This window comes from Chelonoidis abingdonii, chromosome 10, assembly GCF_003597395.2.
Source record: "Chelonoidis abingdonii isolate Lonesome George chromosome 10, CheloAbing_2.0, whole genome shotgun sequence".
NCBI classification, from domain to species: Eukaryota; Metazoa; Chordata; order Testudines; family Testudinidae; genus Chelonoidis; species Chelonoidis abingdonii.
In genome coordinates this window covers 24,545,007-24,568,262 of record NC_133778.1, presented here as the reverse complement: position 1 = coordinate 24,568,262, position 23,256 = coordinate 24,545,007, and the positions used below count along the sequence as shown (strand labels likewise).

At 39.2% G+C, this 23,256-nt stretch overlaps 2 protein-coding genes across 2 annotated transcripts in view; one reads left to right on the top strand and one right to left on the bottom strand.

Annotated features, from left to right (window-relative positions):
- DNAH7 (dynein axonemal heavy chain 7) overlaps nucleotides 1-23,256 on the bottom strand; it is a 264,651-nt gene that overhangs the window by 2,642 nt on the left and 238,753 nt on the right. Inside the window, exons 52-60 of the mRNA XM_032803624.2 lie at nucleotides 22,777-22,869; nucleotides 14,174-14,350; nucleotides 11,839-12,000; nucleotides 10,575-10,775; nucleotides 9,298-9,459; nucleotides 6,057-6,242; nucleotides 5,103-5,240; nucleotides 3,359-3,589; nucleotides 662-814 (exon numbers count right to left, since the gene is read on the bottom strand). Coding sequence (XP_032659515.1) covers nucleotides 662-814; nucleotides 3,359-3,589; nucleotides 5,103-5,240; nucleotides 6,057-6,242; nucleotides 9,298-9,459; nucleotides 10,575-10,775; nucleotides 11,839-12,000; nucleotides 14,174-14,350; nucleotides 22,777-22,869 — 1,503 coding nt within the window. The remainder of the gene's footprint in view (nucleotides 1-661; nucleotides 815-3,358; nucleotides 3,590-5,102; nucleotides 5,241-6,056; nucleotides 6,243-9,297; nucleotides 9,460-10,574; nucleotides 10,776-11,838; nucleotides 12,001-14,173; nucleotides 14,351-22,776; nucleotides 22,870-23,256) is intronic.
- On the top strand, nucleotides 16,021-20,649 carry LOC142047396 (baculoviral IAP repeat-containing protein 5.1-like). Its single transcript, XM_075070044.1, has 4 exons — nucleotides 16,021-16,158; nucleotides 18,261-18,370; nucleotides 19,503-19,620; nucleotides 20,506-20,649. The coding sequence occupies exons 1-4, from the start codon at nucleotides 16,021-16,023 to the stop codon at nucleotides 20,647-20,649; spliced, it is 510 nt and encodes a 169-aa protein (XP_074926145.1).

Here is a 23,256-nt window from a genome sequence, read left to right as displayed (position 1 = left end):
TGGTCACAGCTCTCTTCCGGTGCCGCACGTACTCCTCCACCTCAGGGGGATTAGCCTGCAGTGCTGGGAGCCGTGCCCCTAGCGCTGCGGCACTGTTTACACTGGCACTTTATCTTGCAGTGCTCAGGAGGGTGTTTTTTTTCACACCCCGAGCGAGAAAGTTGCAGCGCTGTAAAGTGCCAGTGTAGGCAAGGCCAAAGTACAGTATTTGGCCTGTTGGGTATTAGAGAGTGAGCATTACAATGATTTCTTAACTTACTTAACTTCAGAAATTCAGTGGAAAGGCCCATCAACAGTATTTTTGTCTTATGCTTTAATAAGTGTTGTACTGTTGTTTATTAAACTTCACTGAACACTGCAACGTTGTGTGTGCCAGTAACAGCTGGCAGTTAAAAGGCCTTTAGAGAATCCACTGTGAGCACCAACATTGCCCATCTGTCATGCAGGAGTTTTAATAGACAGCAGCTATCTTAATGAGGTGTATAGTACGTAACAAAGTTTAGTGGTTTATTACATGCACTGATGAGCACACTGCTGTGCACAACCCTATGCAAAACTATATATTCACTGTGCAAAAATACATGTGTTTCTATTCTCTTATGGTGTCAGTTGAGACCAAGAGAAAACTCAGAGCAGAGTTGCATAATCAGTGTGTGCTCACCTGTAAGAACTTTAATCTGGTAAGAAAGTCATTCACATAGCTGCCAAGTGGTTTGAGGCTTGGGTAGGATTTATTCATCCACATTCCTGGAATTCTGCCTTTCAAGATGCTGCTTACCACTTCTTCTAGTTCAGAGGACATCACCACCAGTCCCTAAAGCAGATGGTGGGAAGGAACTAGTTACCCTGCTCTGTCTGCTCAGACCACACCCCAAAACTGTAATAAAAAAAAACCCCTGTGCTCTTATTCCAATAGCTGTAATCCAAGTTTTAGCCACCCCAGACCGAGGGAACTTAAAAACATAGGACTTGCCATACTGCATCAGACCAGTGGCCACTATCAGAGCCTTCAGAGAAAGGTTCAAGAGGCCCTCATAGACTAAATAGCCTGTAAGGAAAGTGTCTTCCTACCCATCACTACGGTCCTGAAATGTGAGGGTTTATAGCCCTTCCAAAGCCCTAGTGGTTTTGGCAAGACTTACTACTGTTATTCTGGATGTTCTCCTTACCAATAGCAATGTTTCTGCCTTTTCTGACTAGTCAAAAGTGCCACACCAATGTCTGTGACTAAGAAGTTCCTTTTTATTCATTTTAACGTCCTTTCAATTTTTGTAATGCCTTCTTGACCTTGTAGTATGTGAATCCAAGTCCCCACTGCATCACCCCTATGCCTTTCATTATTTTACATGCATTTATCCTGTCCCTATTGACTTGTCACCTAGCTAAAATAAGATCTGAAAAGTGACATTGATATAGTTGAAAATTACTAAACAGGGCCCAAGGTGATGCAGGGCTGACCACCCTCAACTCTCATTTGTGATCAGCGCACTCAGCAGCTTATGTGAGGCGCCTCAGTGTTCCTCAGCAACAACTCACTTGCTGTGGCATCCAAAGCTCGTTTTAATTTTTCTTGCCACAGTCACTAAATAGTGATACATGTTTTTAGCCAAGATGTCATTCTTCCCAAACCCTTTGGCTGTCCCTGTGGGAGCCTGCAGTGACTTCATAGTGACTGGAAGAAATTACCACATCCATGTCCCTGGATAAAATGGTCAAAAGCACCTAAGTAAGTGACTTTGGAACCTAAAAATCCTATTTTCAACAATAACTTTGGGTCAGATATTTAAAGGTATCACTGAGATTTTCAAAACGGCTGCTGTCTAACCAAAGTCCCTTAGGCCCATGTTTCTGCTCGTAGACAGGCACAAAGCCCTTTAGTGCTGATGCCACTCCACAGCTGATAAAGCGCTTGCACAAGCTGAAGCCCTGGCAGCACTCTGCCAGGTAGGCAGGCCAATACCTCCCTCCTTAGGGAGCCTGAGCCCACAGGCATGCTCTGAAACCAGCTAAATGCAGCTGGGAGTGAGTAAAGCAGAATTGTGAGGCTAGCATGACCCAGTGATTAGGGTACTCAGCTGGGATGTGGAAAACCTGGGTTCAAATCCCTGATCAATTTGAACCCAACCCTGCTACATCCCAGGTGAGGGTCCCAACCACCAGGCTATTGCCTATAATCCAGTGGGTTTTTCACTTTTTGTATACATAACTAGCCACTAGGCTAGCGAGACTGACTCTACTACGTGGTGGTTAGGGCACTGATGTGGGCAATCCATTGCACTTGCCTGCTCCAATTAATTACTTATTCAAAGGGTCGAGTCAGAGCCACCCACCCAAGCACCTGGGAGGAAGAGATGACTACAAGCCCCTGCTCCAAGGCAGGTAGAGCACGTTTTGCATACACATCTCCTCCATCCCAGGGCAGTACCCTAACCTCTATGCTTTAATGGAGCGTGATGTTCCTTGTTTGTGCAAGCATGGTCTGGCTTTTAGGGCAGCTGCCCCAGTTTAGGCACCTAACTCCAGGAATGGGTTCACAGGTGAGATTGGACTCCAGCACCCTTCTCGCTGTCTCTCTCTGCCTCCACGTTTTACTATTAATATACCATGGAACTGCTGAAACAGGAGCCCCACACTTTAGGGTCCTCCCTGAGAGGTAAGAAACCTAAATTCAAATCTCTTCAAACAGGGACTCCAATCTGGGGCTTGCACAGCCCCATTGTAACCTTACAGCCAATGGTTTAGGGTACTCAAGGGTCCCTTTCTCTTCCATTCGGTGTGAGGGTGTGTGCTTGAGACTGCCAACTGGTTTGGGCCTGTAGGCCAGACCGGTAGGGAAAAGTCTCATTTGCACATCTGGGCGGCAGGGAGGGCATCAGTGTCGAGCTACCTAGCCTGAGGCACCTCGGAGACAGTAACTGTGAAAACTCAAACACTATGATCCTCCATGGTTAGGCAGCCGCTGAGCAGGGGTTCTGAGCTCAGTGTCACCTAAATCTTAGGTGGACTTAGCTGAAGTGGAAGTTAAGCACCTACAGCTCATTAGGCCTTAGTGCCCTAAAAAATTACTCCAGTGCTATAACCTGCTAACACAGAAGGCGAGTGTGGCTTCTCTGCACTACACAAGACAGTATTTCTCTCATCTGTTGTACATATAGACAACTGTGTGATACAAATGTCTTACAGCCATTTGGAACCTGGACTGTTGAAGCGCTGATACCATAGGAACTGCCACAGTGCCTCAGACAAATGGCTCAATCCTGCAAAGTGCCATTAAATGCAACTGAAGTTGAAGGCTCAGCAGTTCACAGGCTTTAGCCCCCTACTAATCATCTGCTTTTTTAAGGTTTTTGCAGTGCACCTTGATTGCTTTCTGGATGTTAACACAGGAGTCTCTTATTGTCTGCAGTAACTTGTTAAATCGCCCCATCTCTTGGACAAGTACAGTGTTCATACTCTGCGTGTAGGTGGTCGGATATCTCCTCATTGCAGCCTCAATGCTGAAGTTTGAGGGAAGTTTGCTCAAGATGTCACCTGCCACTTCATTAACAATTTCATCTGTTGATTTTGCACCAGCGCCTGTGGCTCGAGACTATAAACAACCGAAGGGTAAACATGAGGTCTCCTTATACAGACCAGTAAATATTTAAACACAGAAACAAATTAAATCAGTACTGTAAAAAATATTCTTATTGCTCAAAAAACAGTCCTGGGATGAAACAATCACACACTGCAATGCCCAAACTGGAGATTCCCCCATAGTATGTGGCATATATGTGACACCTACAAAAGGCTTAGAACACTCTCTGAATCGAAGGACCCCTAAGTACGTTTAGGCAATGACCATTCTGATGACCTGCTCCTTCTATAGAAGTAAGTGGCAAAGTGGGTTTTCATTCAGTATTTTGGTGTGTTTGGAATTACTCTAGAATTTGGCTGATCATAAACTCTAACATCACAACTCTCACCCAGGATTATTGATAGTTATGAAGGATCAAGCCTAGCGAGGCCAAGAAGCGACTGGGCACAGAGATTGAAAGGCAAATCTTGCTCCCATTCAAGACAACACACCCAGTGACTTGAATGAAAACAGACTGAGCCTCTAACCCAATGGGAGTCTGTCATATAACACATTGGCAGGGCACCGAAGGAACCTTACACAGCTGATAAATGCACATACTGCAAATGTTTGGTGGATAAACATGAAGCTTTTTATATGCACTAAAAGTAAGGAAACTGTGTAAGTGTGCGGTCGTGCCAGATTGCTACAGTTCACATAGAACAGAGCACAGCACATGGGGGTAGTCAGAACAGAACCCTTTAAAAAATATTTTCCTTTCAATTCCTCTCCAGACTGTACACATTATACACAAAATTTAGGATGCTGACAAATAAATGAACATAAGAGCAGTCATACTGGGTCAGACCAAAGGTCCAGCTAGCTCAGTATCCTGTCTTCCAACAGTGGCCAGTGCCAGAGAATGAACAGAACAGGTAATCATCAAGTGATCCAGTCCTGTCGCTTAATCTCATCTTCTGGCAAGCAGAGGCTATGGACTGATTGTCATTTAACAGGATGTTTTTAGTGTCTTCATGAGAACTTCAGCAGCTCTTTGATGCTGCAAAGGTAGCAACAGCTATTGTCCTGTGAGTAAAGCCATGCGTATGCTTAAGTCTGAGAAAGACTGGGGCCCAAATTAGTAACTCATCTCCTCCCATATGAACAAAATGAAAATAACCTACGGGTTTAATAATGATTCTTTGGAGATTTATTATTACACCAATACTAAGAACAATAGTTAGGAATGTTCAGCTCAGCTAGTGCTCTGAGTATTCTCCTGCAATCCTTTGAATTTCAAAGAAATAATCGTTTCATAATTTTGTGAATTGATGTTACAAAGAATTAACTGAATATCTTCCACAAAATGAAGCACCAGTAGAACAGTGAGTTTTGTAATCACAGAGGGGACACGGCGAAATGATGTGAAACTTCCTGGAACACTTTTAAATATGGTACAGCTGAACAGTAAACTTAAGTAATGTGTACAATAGGTAAGCAGTATCTTTAATGTAGTGACTAACTGACATAATGGTTATTTACATACCTGAGTAAGAAGAATGTTATCAAACAGCATCTGAGTTTCTGACTGATCTTTGGTAATATCAGCATTAGCATTCATCCCAAAAATCTCTGGGGAAGGGTTCAATGGAAGGGTCTTTGTGTAGTCGATGTAGCTTTGGTACTTAAAATATCATTGACAGGAGGTTAAAAAGGGTCAGAAATCAAACAGGCACTCCAGTCTATGCCAGCTGCAGCTCAAACACAACACCCCAAAAGGCCCCTAATGTGATCAGTACAGTTTAAAAAAACAATAAAAAAAAAAAACCCAACAAAACAAGCACTTCTTGCTGTCCAGTCATCCTAAGCAAATGGATCATCTAGTGCCAGATTTACCAAACACAATGGGCCTCAATTTTAGAGCAGAATTTTATTCTAATTAGTTTCTTATACCATGCCCATCGTCATGAAAGCTGACCACCTCAGACTCTGAGGTAGTGGCAGGATTCTAGCTCTGTCCTGTTTACACTAACACTTTTGAAACACCAAACATACACTAAGACTCAGCTTTTTTGAGATATTTCGGCACCTAGTGGAATTTTTCAAATGCATCTAGGTACCTAACACTCAGAGAAAAAAATCCCACTAGCCATATAAATACCTTAAAAAAGGTATCCTTCATTCTTATGAATTCAATGTTTAGTTGACACAGTAATAAGCACCTTAGAAATATCACACGATACAACACCCTTGTGTTACATTGCAGACTGTATTTGCCACATTTTACAGAGGTGGAAACTATGCTATTAAGAAGGGCTTGTCTACATCAACATTTAGTTCATGGCAAAGTCCGGGGGTGGGGGAGGGAAGAATGTGGGGAGGGGGGTGACTTCACCCTGCACTAGCGTACCATGTCTTAACAATCCATGTGGCCTCTGCTGCTGTGCATTAAATGTTCACTTTGGCTTATGGGTCAGTTCATTTATTTAAAAATACTTACGTCTCCTTCAGGTGGGGCAAAATAAAGCCCACTGTTATCAAACTTATATTCTAAGTCCATAACAATTTCAGAATTGTAGAATTTGTTTAAAATGCTACGGAGCGTGCGCCGATCCCAATCATCAGTAACTCTGCCACCATAATTGCATTCTCCAGTCATATACCGTAAGGCATCATACGGCAGCTCCTGAAACATAATACCAGAGGTCTGCCTGAATAACTGCTTAACATTTGTTAGAACCGTTATACTTGAGCTTTTGTAATTTATTTGAAAGATTTACAAAATTCTCACTTACTTTAAATATTATTTTGTGGTTGATGTTTAGGCTTCTCCACCAAAATCCCCCCTTTCTCAGCCACTAGGCCAAATTCTGCTCCCCACTGTATGCAACTGATATTATTCAAAGGCAGAATTTGGCCTATGTACTTATCTTTGTACCCAACCATTGCTGGGTAACTTAAGCTGTGTTATAACTATGCTTTGTCAGTATCCACCCAATATACACTGGGTATGGCCCCTTTCTGTACAGCATAGTAAGACTAGACCAAGTGATGCAATTAAAATCTTCATCTGTTAGTAATTTGGAACTTAATCCTGCTAGAGTTTGATACAGAGGGTTTGTTTATTTGCAAAAGAATTTTCTTTATTTCTTATTGTAATTTCAAGTCACCGCTTTCTGTAAACTTGCACTTCTGTCAAAATGTGTCTTATGTGAGGCTGGAAATTTAAATAGACTCAAGTCTACTGAGAATAACTTGAAATCAATGAATGCATTTCACTTCAAAACATTTACAGCCAACTAGTCAGATAGATGTTCACTGTGGTCAGTATCTGGGAATCGTTCAAGGTTCAGCAATCAAAACACTGAGTCATCCAACTTTATTCTCCTATAGGGCTAAGAAAACTCAAGAGTTTCATTTATAATACATATGAAACTAACATATATGCAAGAGTGATTATAGCCTTTTGCAAACTTTTTAGCTATGCAAACTAACTCAACCTTTTCAGAGATTCATCCATACTTTTTTTCAGCACAGTGTCACACGTCAAGTCCAGCATCCCATTATATCCACCTGCTTTTTAACTGTCCCGGTAGAAGCTGACCGAGATAGTCATTAGGGCTAATTTTAACAATAGCCAACTTTACTTAAATAGACACAAAGTGCCATAAAGTTTAAAAACATCTGCGTTCTTCACATAGGGACCATAAACCAGTTCCAGTCTGGCACAGAGGGAAGGGATTTTATGCCAAGTATTTTCTGGTTCAAAAAAATATGTAGAATGGAGATGAATATTAGATCTCAGACTTCACTACTGTGAAACCACAGAAATTCAGGATGGTAACTCTACAGCAATATAACTGTCATTAGAGTCTGGGAATTGGTCTGTGACCCTCAACCTTCATGATGTTTACTTTCACACCACCCTTCACTCCTCTCACAAGAGGTTTCTTTGTTTCATAGTCTGCCAGGATCACCTCCAGTATCAAGAGCTCCCCTTTGCCACTTCTCATCTGCCCAAGAGTATTTTCCAAAATCTGGCAATAGTATCTGCTCAGCTTCATCGGCCAGGAATAATAGTCTTCCTGTACCTTTACGATTGGCTGTTCACGGACTGGTCAGACCCTGACGTCCTTTCTGCAGTACAGACATCCATGTTCCTGTTCTGCAATTTAGGACTACAAGAGTAGTTAAGTTCTGGAATAGGCTTCCAGACAGGGCCTGGAGAATCCCTTTCACTGGAGGTTTTTAAGCACAGATTGGACAAACACCTGGCAGGGATGGTCTAGATTTACTTGGTCCTGCTACAATGCTGGAGGCTGGACTTGATGACTTCTCAGTCCCTTCCAGCCCTAGGTTTCCATGATTTTATTTTTTTTAAATTCTGCAGCTCGTTAAATTTATATGCATGCATAAAAATGCCTCTTTATAGACCATGAAATAAGCCTATGTATAGGCGGTTTTAGAAATACAAAACTAACAAGTTAAGGTTCGACAGAAGAGCAATTTTTTCATGGGGACAACATATGTACAAGAAGCTTCTAAGAGAGTGGCAAACGACTTCCAGAGTCAGAGCCTAAATGCTCAAAAGTCCAAGAATACTACAATTTGAAATCTAGTAAATTTTTAAAAAGCCTTAAAAATACTTTCAGATATTACACCAAGCTGTTGAGTTCCTCCATCAATTTTTCTGATTTTACAGTTGCCTTTTCCTATATTTTTAAATGCTTTTCTCTCTGCTGTCCCTGTTGAAAGACTCACTGAAGCAAATGGGAAAACTAACAATACAAAACCACAGTGAAACTGACTATAATCCAAAGTGCTCTCTAATGCAATGTAAACCAAGAGAAAACACTGTGAAAAGCTTTTCCCCGATATAATCTCTTTTATAATAATAATAAAATAATAATAATAATAATAATAATAATAATATAATATCTAAATCTTATACAGAACGTTTCATCCACTAGTCTCAAAGCACTTTTCAAAGGAGGGTCAGTATGATTATCCCCTTTTATAGATGTGGAAACCAATGCACAGAAGGGGAAAATGACTGGCCCAAGGTCACTGAGCAGGCCAGTGGATCTCCTGAGCCCCAGACCAGAGCACTAGGCCATATAAAATATTACTTCCCCTCACCCCCAAGAAAAAGAGGCTCAGAGAGTGGAAGTGACTTGCCAGATTTACACAGCAGGTCAGTGACATAGCTAGGAATAGAACTCCAGTTCCTAAATGCTGATCAAGGCCCCTAGCTGCTGAACCTGCCACATTTAGTTATAATCATCTTTGGAACAACATTTTCAGACACTAATATGATTATTGTGTTGGTAGCAACTCTTTAAGGCCTTTGGGGACAAGATAAAGGTGCCAAAGAGTGAACTGAATATGCAGCACAAAACCTGTTCCATTTTGCATGGAATAACATCTGGTTTGAATAAATTTGTTAGTCTCTAAGTGGTACAAGTACTCCTGTTCTTTCTTCTGAATTAGTTTCTGGACTGGTATGAACTTTGATGGCTGTATAAATCCCTGAAAATACAGGCTTATAACAGAAATACTGACACCTTAATAATCGCAAATAGAGCTTTGTTTTTATGATGTACTATCTGGTAAACTTTCTTGTGCAATCATTTCCATTAATTCTGTAGGAGCAAAAATGAATGAGAAGGTATTGTTGCATGCATTTACAGTGCCATACAGAGAAAAATGGATAATATCCTTTCTGTGATCTATTACTGTACCTCATATTGGTTCAGGAACATGTTCAGCTGCTGCACACTAATTCGCAGATCAGTCTCATTAAATTCATAAGGAATGTTCCAACCCTGTGGCCCAAATTTCCGTCTTTCTTGAGCCAATGCATGGAAGAAACAGAGGCCATACAGCAACTTCTTGAATTCAGCCTTTTAACAGAACATGACAATAAGAATATAATCCATGGAATATGCTACAAACACTTAAACTTCCCCATAACCCATATAACAGCACAAAGAATCCCTCTAGCACACATAGGTGTAGAATCCTCCTTTGCTGTCTCTCCATAACATAGACCCTCCACAGTAGTAACACATATTTCTGTTTTATTACAGACCTGGCCCAGGCACACCTTCAGAATTTAGCCATCAATTTGTTATATATATGCCTATGTCACAAGCAGTCATTTTAAAAATTCTCTTAAGTAACCTAGAATCTAGGTAACCAAGTAGTCCAATTTCGACTTTTTATACAGTACATATGAGCTCCAGCAGTGTCTATGTAATCCACACATAGTCCACCAATCTTATTTGCTGCTCTGGTCTTAGAAAAGCATTAGTTCTACTGTATTTTACTTTTTTGTGATCCAGATAGGTTTTGGTCCTGACATAGATTTCAAAAAATCTTTATAGTTAAGAAGCTGTGTTTTTTAATTGAGAAAACTTAGCAAGGCATATAATCTCAATTAAAAGCAATTAGCTACAGTTTTTAATTATAATAAAATACTGCAAAACAATTTTAGGCCAAAACATTCACAATGAAAAATCTAATTATGAAAACAGTAGGTGGTTTCCCAGTCTGACTAGTCATTCTGAAAAAGGTACTCATAATTCCTATCAATCAACCTGTCAAATCATTTGGCTCCCAGAGTTCTATGAAGGAAACATTTTTATGTTTAAGATTAATGATATGATTCTAAACAGCCTAGGCCTCAGTTAATAATTCTGCAACAAGGTTCCCTAACCTTGCAGATTTGTATCAGGAAATAACTTGCTTCTGGCTTCTTAAATAGAAAGGTATATTATTAATGGCATGCCACAAAATCTCTGCTGAGACAGAGTGAAACTGGTAGTAAAATAAAAATAAAATATCAATAAAATTCACTTCAGTGAAGTTACTATTCACAACCAACTTCACTGCAGTGCACGAAGACTAATATGGTAGTTTTTAACCTAGCAATCACATATATAACCACTAGGGTTTACATTAGCTGCTTTATAAGTAATAAAAACAGAAGTAACAAGGCTAATAATACTATACTAACAGGCTTCTTGCAACTGTTGAAAAACTCAGGGTCAGAGATTGGATCCATCAGGTATGAACGGATAATATTTGCCCGTAAACCTTTCGGTGCTTCATTGGTCATTTTCACTCCATTCTGAAGGACAGAGACGGGAAAATTTGGAGATGGGTAACTGGTCAGCCAAAGTCGGAAATCTGGATGTGTTGTATCAGGATTCAGCTCCTAAAAGAAAACACCACACAAAAACAAAGAATGAAACCCAATAGGAATAATAAGGATTATACGTGTCAAAGTTTGTTATTTAAGCAAGTCAGTCTGTAAAATGTGAAAATACACCAGTGTAATGTTTATGAATTACTAGCTTGAAGCATAATTATAGTGGTAGCCACAGTTATGTGTGACAGTTACCATTCTAAAACCACTTTATTTTACTCATAACTCTCTGAATTATTGGTATTTCAGGCTAAAATTTTCCACGGTTGGTCTCTATATAAAGGTAAATGATTATGGGATGTATGAGTAAAAACAGTTCAGCCACATCTGAGTACAAGAATATAAACAATTTGTACTTTCTCCATTAATGAAATATTCTTAAAACTTTATTTTGAACAGTTCTATAGTCAAAGTGGCTGATGGTAAACATTTGAAATTTGTATGAATTTGGTAAGATACTGTATGGTTCACAGGGAAGAGACCCACTCTAATACCCCTTTGCAGCTCTGTAACTGGGGAAAGGTGCAAACTTCCTAAACATCCCAGTTTCTGCAAAGACGTATCTGCGTATTTAACCTTAAGCATGGTGTAAGACTTTGCAGGATTGAGGCCAACATCTGCAGGAGATATACTATCTCTTTCAGATGTGTGGGACAGAGAAAATGAGTAGGAAATCTATTTACCTCTGAGCAAAACATTAAATATGATTTGTTTTCATAAGAATATTAAATGTGACTTTCAACACCAGTGACTACATCCTTAGCTGCAGCTGAAATACCACTAACGTATCTGGAGGAAGGGGGTAAGGGTGGTTGCAAGCCTGAGGGCTACTCTAAATTTACACTCTGCTCTTTAGAGGATGCACCAGTTCCACACATTTTCTCCGGAAAGCACCTCCTACACCAGGAATCAGGAGATAAGGACTGGTGCAGAACCAGTATGTGGGGATTCCTTTACATAAGGGGAATCCTCCAGGAGTAAGTTAAATAGGCTTTCTGGCTGCTTTGCACACCAGAGTGGATCTGAGAGTCAGGCACTAAGCTTTATAAAAGAAAATATGAGTGATTTTTACCTCACAGACTTTTTCCAGTGTTGGCATCCATGAAGTTGCTAGGTGGCAGTTTTGCAGAACTACCCAGCTGCCCTCCTTTACTGCCTTCTCTATCATCCGCATGGCTATAGGACCTTGGCCCTGTCCTAGGGACAGAGAGCTCAGCTTTGATCCACCGTACCCCTGTACATAAAGAACACTTTTAGAGTAACAACATTTTATGAAAGATTATAGAAACACACCAAACACTGACACAATTAACATCCACATTTTTGTTTGTTAAACAAGTATAAAACCACATTAAATTCAAACTAATTCAATAACATTAATATATTAAGCAGTTTCTACACAAAAAATTCTAAACTAGAAAAATCTTATCACGTCTGGGTAAGAAACCATCTCTTATTTAATATTTAGTTTGTTTTAAGGACAGCAGCTTTGGGATTGTAAACTAGATTTAATTTGATTTCTAAAGGCAGAAGTAAACCCTTCCTTTTTTATACTACTTCTGAGAAGAACGAGGAAACCTGAGAGCCTATGCAGCCAAGAAGATGAGACACGTACAGATGAATAAAGAAAGGTGGATTTGTGAAAGAGAACCACAGTGACACATTTAGAGAAAAGAACAGATGGTTAAAGTAACTGAGCAGGAAGTAAAAAGGAGACATCAAAGAAGCCAGAAATATCCAAAGGATCTCCTTGTACACTGCCCACACCATGAAAATCTATAAAACTGTACAGTCTGTTTTAATGTGCTAATTGGTGGTAAAGTTTCTTCTTTAAAATTCTACAAGGAAAATTCTGCCTCCCCTTCTCTATTATGTGAAATTAAAATTCCCCAGTTAAAGAAAGAAACCAAATAATACATAAAAACTTCATATTAAGATAAATATCTTTTAGATTCTAAACTCTTCATGGCAGGAGCATGATTTCTATTACTGTATGTCTAGAAAGCACCTTGATTATCATGGGTGCTGCATAAACAAATACCTAAAAATAATACTAGCAATTATACTTATTAAATACAGGGTGTGTCAGTCTAGCAGTGTAAATGGTCTCTGGAACTTGGATTGGCAGGACTAAAGGTGCTGGTCAGGCAGTGCATTTTGCCCTTGGTGTAAAGTAGAGTGTGCTTAACTTCACTCTGGTCAACTGAAAAAGTAGCAAACATGAAGCCTCCAGTCTTCACTGGGAGGGAGGTGTTTGTAATACAAAGTCTTGAAGGGACTGAGAAAAAGGGGAAAAGAAGATAAGATTCTGGATTTCCCATCAACAAACGAGAGGGGAAAGCTAAGCCTGTGACTCACTTGAGTTTCTCAGGCCTATTCTTTTTTGGTAAATATGGAAGATGCGATCAAGAAAAACCTGAAAACTGGTTTTTATAGTAATACCATTTCATGAACAGGTATCTGATATGCAGGGAGATATGTGCACTGAAATGACGAATTACACCTATATATAGATTTAATTTGCAGTGTGTTTTAAACCCAGCTCAAATCTTTTTTTCATTCCATTCCAGTTCAGCTTAATCTAATACCTGCCAGCCATTCGCTCTAGCTACACATCAGTTCATTCCTGTACTGTAAAATTCTGAATATTTAAAAAGACTTTAATTGCTAATTGCTTGAGGCAGTAGATATCCTACTACAAACTGCAGGATATATTTACAGCTTGTTGAGTGGGGATTTACAGTATGCCAGTCACTCCCAATAGCACAGAATTCTGACAAAGTAATTGCCAAGAAATACAAGTCTTTCATCTTACTGGAAAAAGGCAATTTTCTGGTATTACTACAATATTACGTTTTTTATGAGAACTTTTTTCTTGTAACAATGTCGTGTTGCTAATGGCTAAATCAAATAAAAATATATTTGGCTTCTGCGGTGTACAAGTCTGCCCAAGACCATGGGACAAAACTTCTTTCTTTCCACATTAAGTTTTGTAACAAAGTGGTTTTAGGTTAATATTTGCAAAAATTAACTTCAGTTTTCTGAAAAGAACTAATTAGAATTTCAAAAGATTTAAACCACTATTTTTGGCTCTATCTTCCCATTTTCTATTAGAGATTACATAAACTACTCATTTTAATAGTTCTTAAAATCACAGTGGTGAAGAAGATGCAGTAAATAATGAATGTGTAATTTCTTCACATTAGTGAGCCAGTCGTACAACCTTCATTCATACAAAATATTCACTAAAGTTCATTAAGGACCACAGAATCAGATCTAATGCATTTGTAAGAGTTCAAAAGAATATTCTATGAACTTACTTGACACTTCAACATTTAGGGTTTAAAAAGTATTGCTTTATATACATGAGAATGTCATCAACACGAAGCTTAGAAATGATAATATACCTGGTCATCAGCAAACTTGAGAAGGGCAGCCATAGGGTCTGCACCAGGAGACAGCACAAAAATCAATGGTGCACAGCAGTGGCTATCAGAAAATGCCTTTGACAAATCAAATGGAGGTGGTTCAATAAATGGACGGCCCAGCTTGTCAATGATAAATTCTTGTACCATAGGGATAATCTAGAAAAGCAAATATGTGCTGCATGAAATATGTGTGTTAAACATCAAGATTTGTCATTCTGAATATTTAAATATAAAAGTCAAACAAGCTATTCCAATTTGTAAAATGATGCACAGGAATAGTCTCATTGAATTCAATGTGTAAGTCTCGGCAGGATCAAGGTTCAAGTGGCAAGATTCAGGAAAGAGGAGGTCTAAATTGTTTGAAACAATGAACGATCTTATTTCTGGAGGTATTGCCTCTAGGTCCACGTCTAGACTACGCGCCGGATCGGCGCGTTAAAATCGATTGCTCAGGGATCGAAATATTGCGTCTGGTCTGGATGCGATATCTCGATCCCAGAGCGTGCTTAGATCGATTCTGGAACTCCAGCTAGACGACCGGACTTCCAGATTCGACACGGCGAGCCACGCAGATTGATCCCGCGCGGTGAAGACGGGTGAGTAAATCGATTTTAGATATTCGATTTCAGCTACGCTATTCTCGTAGCTGAAATTGCGTATCTAAAATCGATTTAATCTCGTAGTGTAGACCTGGCCTAAGTCAGCTATTAGGCAGATTGGTAGGTCAGTGTAGGAAGCTGAAATTGCTACTGCTCATGTTTTATTTGTACTACGGAGAGGATTCCAATTTCCAGGCTAATCAATCAAGCCCCTTTCACTAGTCCTAAACCCCAATCCTGTATGTTATTCTGCACAGAAGTCCCCTACACTGAAGTTAATGGGAAACTTACAGAAGCAAAACCAAAGGTCCTGATCCTGCAAACACGTCTGGATGTGCTTCATGTTAATACCATGAGTAGTCCCATTGAAATCATGGTACTAGAATTAAGCACGTGTGTAAGGATTTACACAAACACAAACTAAATGTGGATGCAGACATACAAATCACAAAAATAGTGGCTAATTTGAAAACAAATATGACATACATTTAAACATTTGCTTCTGAGTATACATATTAAAAAAGATTTTCTTAAGATTTCAGTTTCATAACTGCCTGTGGCACTTTTGATTTGCCCATCTCCATTGTGCAACAGATAAAAATCTTAGCACATCTCCAGAATGACGCTGCTTAAAACATATGCTAGAACATTTTAATACTTTTTCTTTTGTTGTCTTGAAAAGAACTGCAAAATCTTTTGCTAATGCATTATTAAAGTTTAAACTCTGAAAGAGAATCTGTCAAGAAATCCAAAAGTTTTTAATAGCAGTGTTAACTGAGCCACATTATGTAATACTTCTGTAGCATTTTTTATTACTAGTTAGACTGTTAAATGCAAGTCTGCATTAGCTCAGTATTAAAGTTACAAATTTAATCATTAAAGTATCAAGAAATACAAAGATAAGCTCCAAATATCTGTGTTAATTCAGTCACTTTGCACATACTATACACTAAGTTGTACATTTAACAAAGATACACCTTTGAGTGCTAAGAATGTGACAGATGCAGAAATTCCATTGTGACCTCACTTCTCTTATTCTGCTGCTCAGACTCACCTGCCTTTACTTAACTGAAGCACCCTCATGTTTACACAGGTGGGAGCAATTGAAGCCAATGAGTGAAGTGTCTTTAATATGAGAGGGAAAGGCACAGCATGAGTATTATGTTGGTTAGGGCAAGGCTCAGACAACAGGTTTTGTTTGTTCTTCCTCTTCTTTCTTACTTTCAGATGGAGGCTTTCTTGAAAGAGCTTAATTTAGCCTGTAAGCATTTGATTGAGTTTAGGGACATGTATGAGTATGAGAATCGCATAAAAACCTTCACAGATTGGCCTTTTATGGAGAATTGCAAATGTACCCCTGAGCATGTAAGTCTGATAATTTTGTCTATACCTAGGAACTATAAGACAAAAATAATAACTATATAAAATTTAATTAAAACTCCCAAATACTTAATTCTCTTCCCTGATAGACTATGTTCATTAAAAATGCTCTTAAACCACATGTTCAAGTTAAAGCAGAGTTAGGAGTCTCAATTAAACCTACGAAAGTCAGGAAAAAAGAGGTAAGTACTTTAATGTCCTCCATATACTGCTCTGAGAAGGCACTTCAGTGGGATGAGTGGCAGTGTACAATCAGTCTGGAAGTTTACCTTTCAGGCATAAGGAAGAGGGATTTGTTTTAAAAAAAAAAAACCCTTCTGAGTTCTACCTTTCCTGGAACTTCTGGATTAATTTGATGCTTGATTTCATGCTGTGCAGACTAAAGTGTTCCTTCACTCTTGTATATAAAGTTGCATGTGGTAGCAATGGCTACCCACATATATGCTAGAACTCCCTAAACGAACAACTCTTGCTACTTGGATTCCATTGTAGCAAGCTAAACTAACTATGAGAATATGGGTATAGTGGTTTTTATTTTGTTTTTGAGTTTTTAATGAATTAGAAACCTATAACTTTCACAGTTATTGACCAGCTTGACAAATGAGGAAGTGCTCACTAGAGAGAGGTAAATAGTGGAATGTTTGGGTAGGAGGACCAAATGGAAAAATTTGAAAAACTATTTAAAACTCATACTAAAAAAAAAAGTTAAAAAGCTTTCAATCAAATCTAAAACACTCATTTCAAACAAGTCATAACACTTGCTAATGTAAAATGAAATCTGTGAGTTGTACTTTTCTCTCAATTCAAGCATTCAGATGGCTGGTTGTAGTTGTTACCTGTGTGTGTTAAACTGGCCGAATTTAAGATCAAAATGCAGTTTCAAATTTGAAATGAAACATTTTGATTCTTTTCCCCAGTTAAAATGGTTATCTGAATTTGGGACTTCTGATCCTGAAAAATGCCTCTTTTCTTTTCCTCAGGGGGTGGATCAATCCACACAGATCTAGTGCTTGTTATCTAGCAGGAAGAATAAAAATCAGCCAATTCATAGCACTTTTATAAAAATGAATCATTTAAAATTATTGTCCACTCAGTGCTTTGAAAATTATTGTAGCATTTGTATTGTACTTTGTATATTATGGCCCATAATGCTTTGAAACTGAAACAAGTCATGCGTGGGTACAGCTGCTGTATATCTTGAGGGTTACACCTCAGATGAAGCATACTTGGAGTTATCTGAGCAGGTGTGAAGGAAGTTGAAACTACAACACATGCAGAACCACTTCTAATGATGAGTAATTGTAGTTTTTAACTCTTTTTAGAGTTTATTTATCCATGTCTCTAATGTACCTATTGGTGGAATATAACTTGCTAAAGTTTCTATACTAGGAAGCTCACTATAATGAGAACTACAGAGTTCTAACTTCATGTTTGTGTGACTCTCTCCTTTTAATTGTGGGATTGCCTGGATATCATTATATTTGCAAATGACAGTTTAGTTCAACAAACTATGACCTCACCACTGACTATTCCAATATTCCTGAAATATTTGAGATGACAATTTTCCTTTTTTTTTCTCTAAGAGAAAACCTTGCATACATACCAGTCAACTGTTGTTCTTAGATTCATGCATTAATACAATGGCAAGCTATGTCTTGCTTATTTCTGGATAAACTATTACTTCTAGTATTACTGTTCAGGCTAAAATTACAGGGTTTAGCCCTTGATTAGTTCCTGGGCAACATATTGTGAATAACTAGCTCATACTGCAATGCCTATGGAACACTGCCAACTGCCTAGTCACTATCAGCTGATAATCTCAAAAATGGGTACTTGCAAACAGCTACTCCATGCAAACATGTTTACTGCCTTTAGCCTCTCTTCTCACCCTACTGCTTGTCTGTTACACCCTCTTGCTGGAAGACCCCAATGTTTATGAAGAGTAGCCTTGCAGGACAGAGACTTTAGACTTAAACTGTCTGGGGCAAGGACTGTTGTCTCTTGTTATATATTTGCACAGTGTATATTATACCAGGTCCCAACAAATCGGATCCATAAGTACTACCACAACTAATTCTTCCCTGCAGATGGCCAGGGCTGGCTTTATCCACTGTCCAAGTGCAAATGAACCTGATGTGGCAAAGTGTTTCTTCTGCCTGATAGAGCTGGAGGGCTGGGAGCCAAATGATGATCCACAGTAAGCAGTAGTCTGCCTGTATTCTTCCTCACTCTTTATGCTGTGAAATGAATCAAATTTCTTGAAACAGTCCTCCATGTTATCTCTGGCTAACTCCCCTAATGTACTAGTTTGAGTATTATTTCCCCTCCTATGAGTTGTGTGCGTGTGTGTGTGTTCAGGTTTAGGTATCAAAGCACTCATGTAAACTTGACCAGCAGACTTCAATTTTCCATTACTATGGAAAACATTTGTTTCTTTGTATTCAGTGTAGTTGTATCCTGAAAAGTAACATACTGTTATTGAGGGTTCTTTACCTCTTGATGTTTCAATATGTCTTCCCCATTTTACAATTTGAAAAAGGTTGGTCAGCACTGCAAACTCAACATAAAATCTGAAACTCTAGCTGTATTGTTTCTGACTTACAACTGAAATATAACTCTATTATTGGAAGCTAGAAAAACTTAGCTCTTTAGCTGTATTGCCTCTGCAGTGCTTACATAAGTAAACTTACCTATCACTAAAATAAGCAGTTAGCAAAGTTGAATAAAGAGGTCCTGGTTTTTATATAGCCCATATTCTAACTAGGGCCACTGGAGTGTACATTTCCCTCAACTCATTAAAATTGTTTTGTCTGTAAATTCTGTAGTCTAAAAACTAATGTGCAGGAGTGGAGTATGGAGGGGGAATGGAAGAAATGAAAAAAAGTGCTTCAGGCTGCTTAATTTGAAGCCTAGGTACCAGCTCTTGGGTTAAGTTTGTTAGCTATTCTGAAATATTTAGACAGACCATAAAAGATGCTTGCTTTCCCTCTTGTTGAAATGAATATTCTGGAGTGGTGGGAATAAACATAGCTGAAGGTGGGGGAGGGGTGCACTAACTTGTGGGTTTCTGTCACATGTATCTTCACCTCTTCCATCTGGTATTAGAGGAAAAGAGGAGTTTCACAACTCTCCTCTTGACACTTTATCAGTAAAAATGTGATCAATGCAGCTTTTTAGGGGCAAAAGAGAACATAAAACAACCCTGTGAAAGTTGTAGAACATCTTTCATATTAGAAAATTGTGGAACTGTATCACTCTCTTCCATCTCCTCTGAAATGCTGTGGAAGATTAACTATTCCCAAAATGAAACTCCTGTGTTTGTGTTGCAGGGTAGAGCACTCCAAACGTCCTAGCAACTGTGGGTTTTTATCCCTTGCTAAGAACTTTGATGATCTGACAATGGAGGAATATTACATGCTGGAGATGGACCGGTTGAGGACTTTTCTTGTAAGTGCTCATGCAAATATTGTTTAATGGCTTTGGTTTAATCGGAGGATGCTGTCTGAATAAAAATTTGCCCCTTGGAGTGGTTTCTATATAGGAGAAAAGGCAGAAATCTCTCACCGAAGGGACCTGCCATGGCTGCAGTGTCTAGGAACTCAAGGCCAGATTTTTAAGAAGTGTTTGGGCATTAAAGATGCAGATAATGGGATATTTTCCTCTTTAGGTGCCTCAACGCTTTTAAAAAATCTGGCCCTCTATGCTTAACTCCTTACAAAACTTCACTCCTCTGGATGTGTTTAATCTAACACTCGGAAGAAAGAGAACTATCCCTTCTGTGTATAATATTAAAAACAGCCCTTGAAAGCACCACTGAGTATTAACCATACTCTGTCATCTTGAACTGACAGGGCTTCAGAGAGGACGTGCTAAATGTAGGCATACAGTGCTTGACAAGAGTTATCTTCCCCCTGCTTCAGTGTTGTTGTGCCAGCAGCTTTCTCATACAACTGCAAAAGACAAATTGGACCCCCCACCCCCACTAGTTCTGCAGTTATCCTGTTCACTGTTAGATGATATCTTTGGAATTCAAAAGAAAATGGCATTAATATCACATCTTACAGAAGCCTTCCTTCTCCTGGGGTTCCCTGAGTAGCAGCTGTCATGCTGTTTATGTGTATAAAGTGATAGCTGCACCCAGGAACTGGACTGCTTTAGTTATCAAATGTCAATTTTTATTAGGTTCTATTAGTGAATCTAATGGGAGACTTAGAGGCTGTGCTAGTTCCTCATTAAACTGACAAAAGTTCTATATCCCACTTTCTGGGTAGCTTTTGAGTGTCTAGGTCTAACACTTCAAACACTAAGTGAAAACTCTGGATTTACTTTAAGTGCAAAACCGGCAGAAGCACAATGAAGTCCTTTGAAGAAGAAGTTGATGCAACCAGAAAACGCCTCATTGACCACTTTGTCAGCAAACGTCAGTACACTCCAGAGCCAAAGATGTCAGTATCAGAATCTCCCTCAACATGCTGATTCTACTGCACAAAGTTCAGGAAGCCACCAGAACCTCCAAATGCAGACCACTGGGCAAAAAAAGATAAGATATCCACAGACTTTCAGGAAGGTGTGTTCATTTTTGTCTAATTTTCACGTGGCTGTCCTAAACATTGTTGATATCTATTCCAAGTACCAATCGAATCACAGATTCAGTTGTCTGAATAATAAAGTACTAATTTCTGCAGATACTTACAAAGTACATAATACTCAATATGAACTCCTATCTTTTGAGGTATATTTGATCAGTATGGCAGATGTGGACCAATACATCTCCCAGTAAACTGGTGTTTGTAAAATGTACATTGACTTATTAAGCAGAATACTTCTGTATGTTTTTAGATGGTCAAAATTTGTATTCTTAAATAAAGATTTACAGCTGATACAAGTGTGCACCTGACTGTGGTATACCCAAGCTTTGGGAATGTTCAACTCAACAGACTTACTACTGGGCTTTTTGCTGCCTTTCAAGCAGCCATAGTATCTGCCATTTATCAGTAAATATGTAGCTTCTGAAGGTGACCTTATCAGCCAGTTCCCAGTATCTGTCATAACCTTCAGAAGGACTTGGATAAAAGAACTATTGTTGGTGACAATTGTGACTGAGTAGCTACAGACATGCTTCCCTTGGAGCACAAAAACTGCATAAATTCTCTATTCCTCTCATGACAGAGAACTTGTTTTTATGTTCTAAATTCTAGTACTGTGGTAAGTGAAATATGCAGCATCTTGTATAGCTACATGTGGTAGATATATAAACCTTGTACTTAGATGAAAGGATATGAAGGCAGAGGCAACACTAGCCATTATTTACTTGTCAATAGCTCACACTTATGAAGGGTAGAAGCTGATTATTGCTGTTGTCTGGTCAATATCCATGGTAGATACGGAAATGGACAAGAAGGCACTCTTGTCTAATAGTGCAGATCCAGTGTGGCATACCTCAGTGCAGCCTCTCTTTAGTTCCTCTCCCACATACTGGTAAACTAAGTCATGCACACTATTCAAAGTGAACTAACTACACAGGACTTCAGCCTACATCAGGAAACTGGTTTTGGGGGGGGTTGCTCGTCCTCGCTAACACAATATAAATTGCTGGCCAGATGATCTTACAGAAACTAGTCTGTAAATATCTGAAGTAGTGAGGTTTGGCATAGATGCTGACTCTGTGGGTGCTCTGCAGCCAAGCTCCCCTGAGCACGCCATGGGCCCACTTCTCCACCTGCCTCCCAGTGCTTGCTGCCGCAAAACAGCTGTTTCGTGGCGTAACAAGCTTGGGGAGGAGCGGGAACTTGGCATGCTCAGGGCAGGAGGCAGGGAAGGGGTGGGGATTTGGGGAAGGAGTTGGAAAGGGGGTGGAGTTGGGCAGGGGCTTTCTGAGAAGGGACTGGAATAGGAGTGGAGTCAGGACAGAGTTGGGCACTTACGGGCACCAGCAGAAGTCGGCGCCTATGAGGTTTAGGGTTTCTAACCTTGTAATTCCCTGGACTAAATAAATATTCAACAGTAGTGATAAGTGTATTCTCATACACAATTACAATGTGAAGTAAGTAATACAGATGTGAGTTGCTGAAAGGTACAATCCTGCTTACACTGAAGACAAACAAAGTTTGCCCTTGACTTCAATAACAGCAATATTGGGCTCCAATAGTGCAGTGCTATCTTTTTAATGCATACCCAAAATTAGCAGACAAAAGGAATTGTGCATGCTTAAACAATTTGAACTTGCAGAGGAATTTGACAAACAATGGGCTTGCTTTCCACTTTCAAAATGGAAAGACTAATGGGGTACTTCCACACTTACATTCCTTTCCTGATAAATGGAAACTTCTACTTACAAAGAGGCACATTACATTCTGTCACAAACTACAAACATGATCTGTTGCTTTTAAGGTAATCAGTGAATGCTTGAATAGCTTTGAAATGCATAAGCATCTGGCAATTCGTTGGTTTTAAGATCCACTTCCCTCAGATTATAGAAAAAGACAATTAATGGAGAGTGACAGAGTAAAATGGGGGAAAAACCAAACAATTTCTAAGGAAGGGGCAGTAGGTGAAAAACCCATCATACTGTCCAACAGCAAGTCTTTGCACTTCCACACTTACTTTGTCAGGCCTCAGGCAGCGAATGATAAGCATCCTCTGGAACTGGCCCAATTTGTTTTGCCACTCTTCAGGGAAATCCTCATGGTGGGGTTCCTATGAGCATACAGGCAGATTAGCTTTATTTAATTAGCACTCAAATTATACACTGAGACTAATCTAACTGCTTTACTTTTAGGAATCCTTGATACAGGTGGGACTGTAAAAAAGGGGTGAATAACTGTTACAACACACTGTACTAACCAGTGTTTTGCACTGTGCAGCAACTGATACAGGTAGACTGAAACGATTTAAAAAAAATGGGACAACAAAAAATTCCTTCCATTCCTTGCTTTGGAGTAATTCTAAAAGTACTATAATTTCCTTTTACTTCCCCCTAATATATAAATGGGTAACAATGCCTCACACTGAGGCTGGGATGTAAGTATGGCAATGTTGCCAATTTATGATTTTATCATGAGTCTTATGATATTGGATATCTAT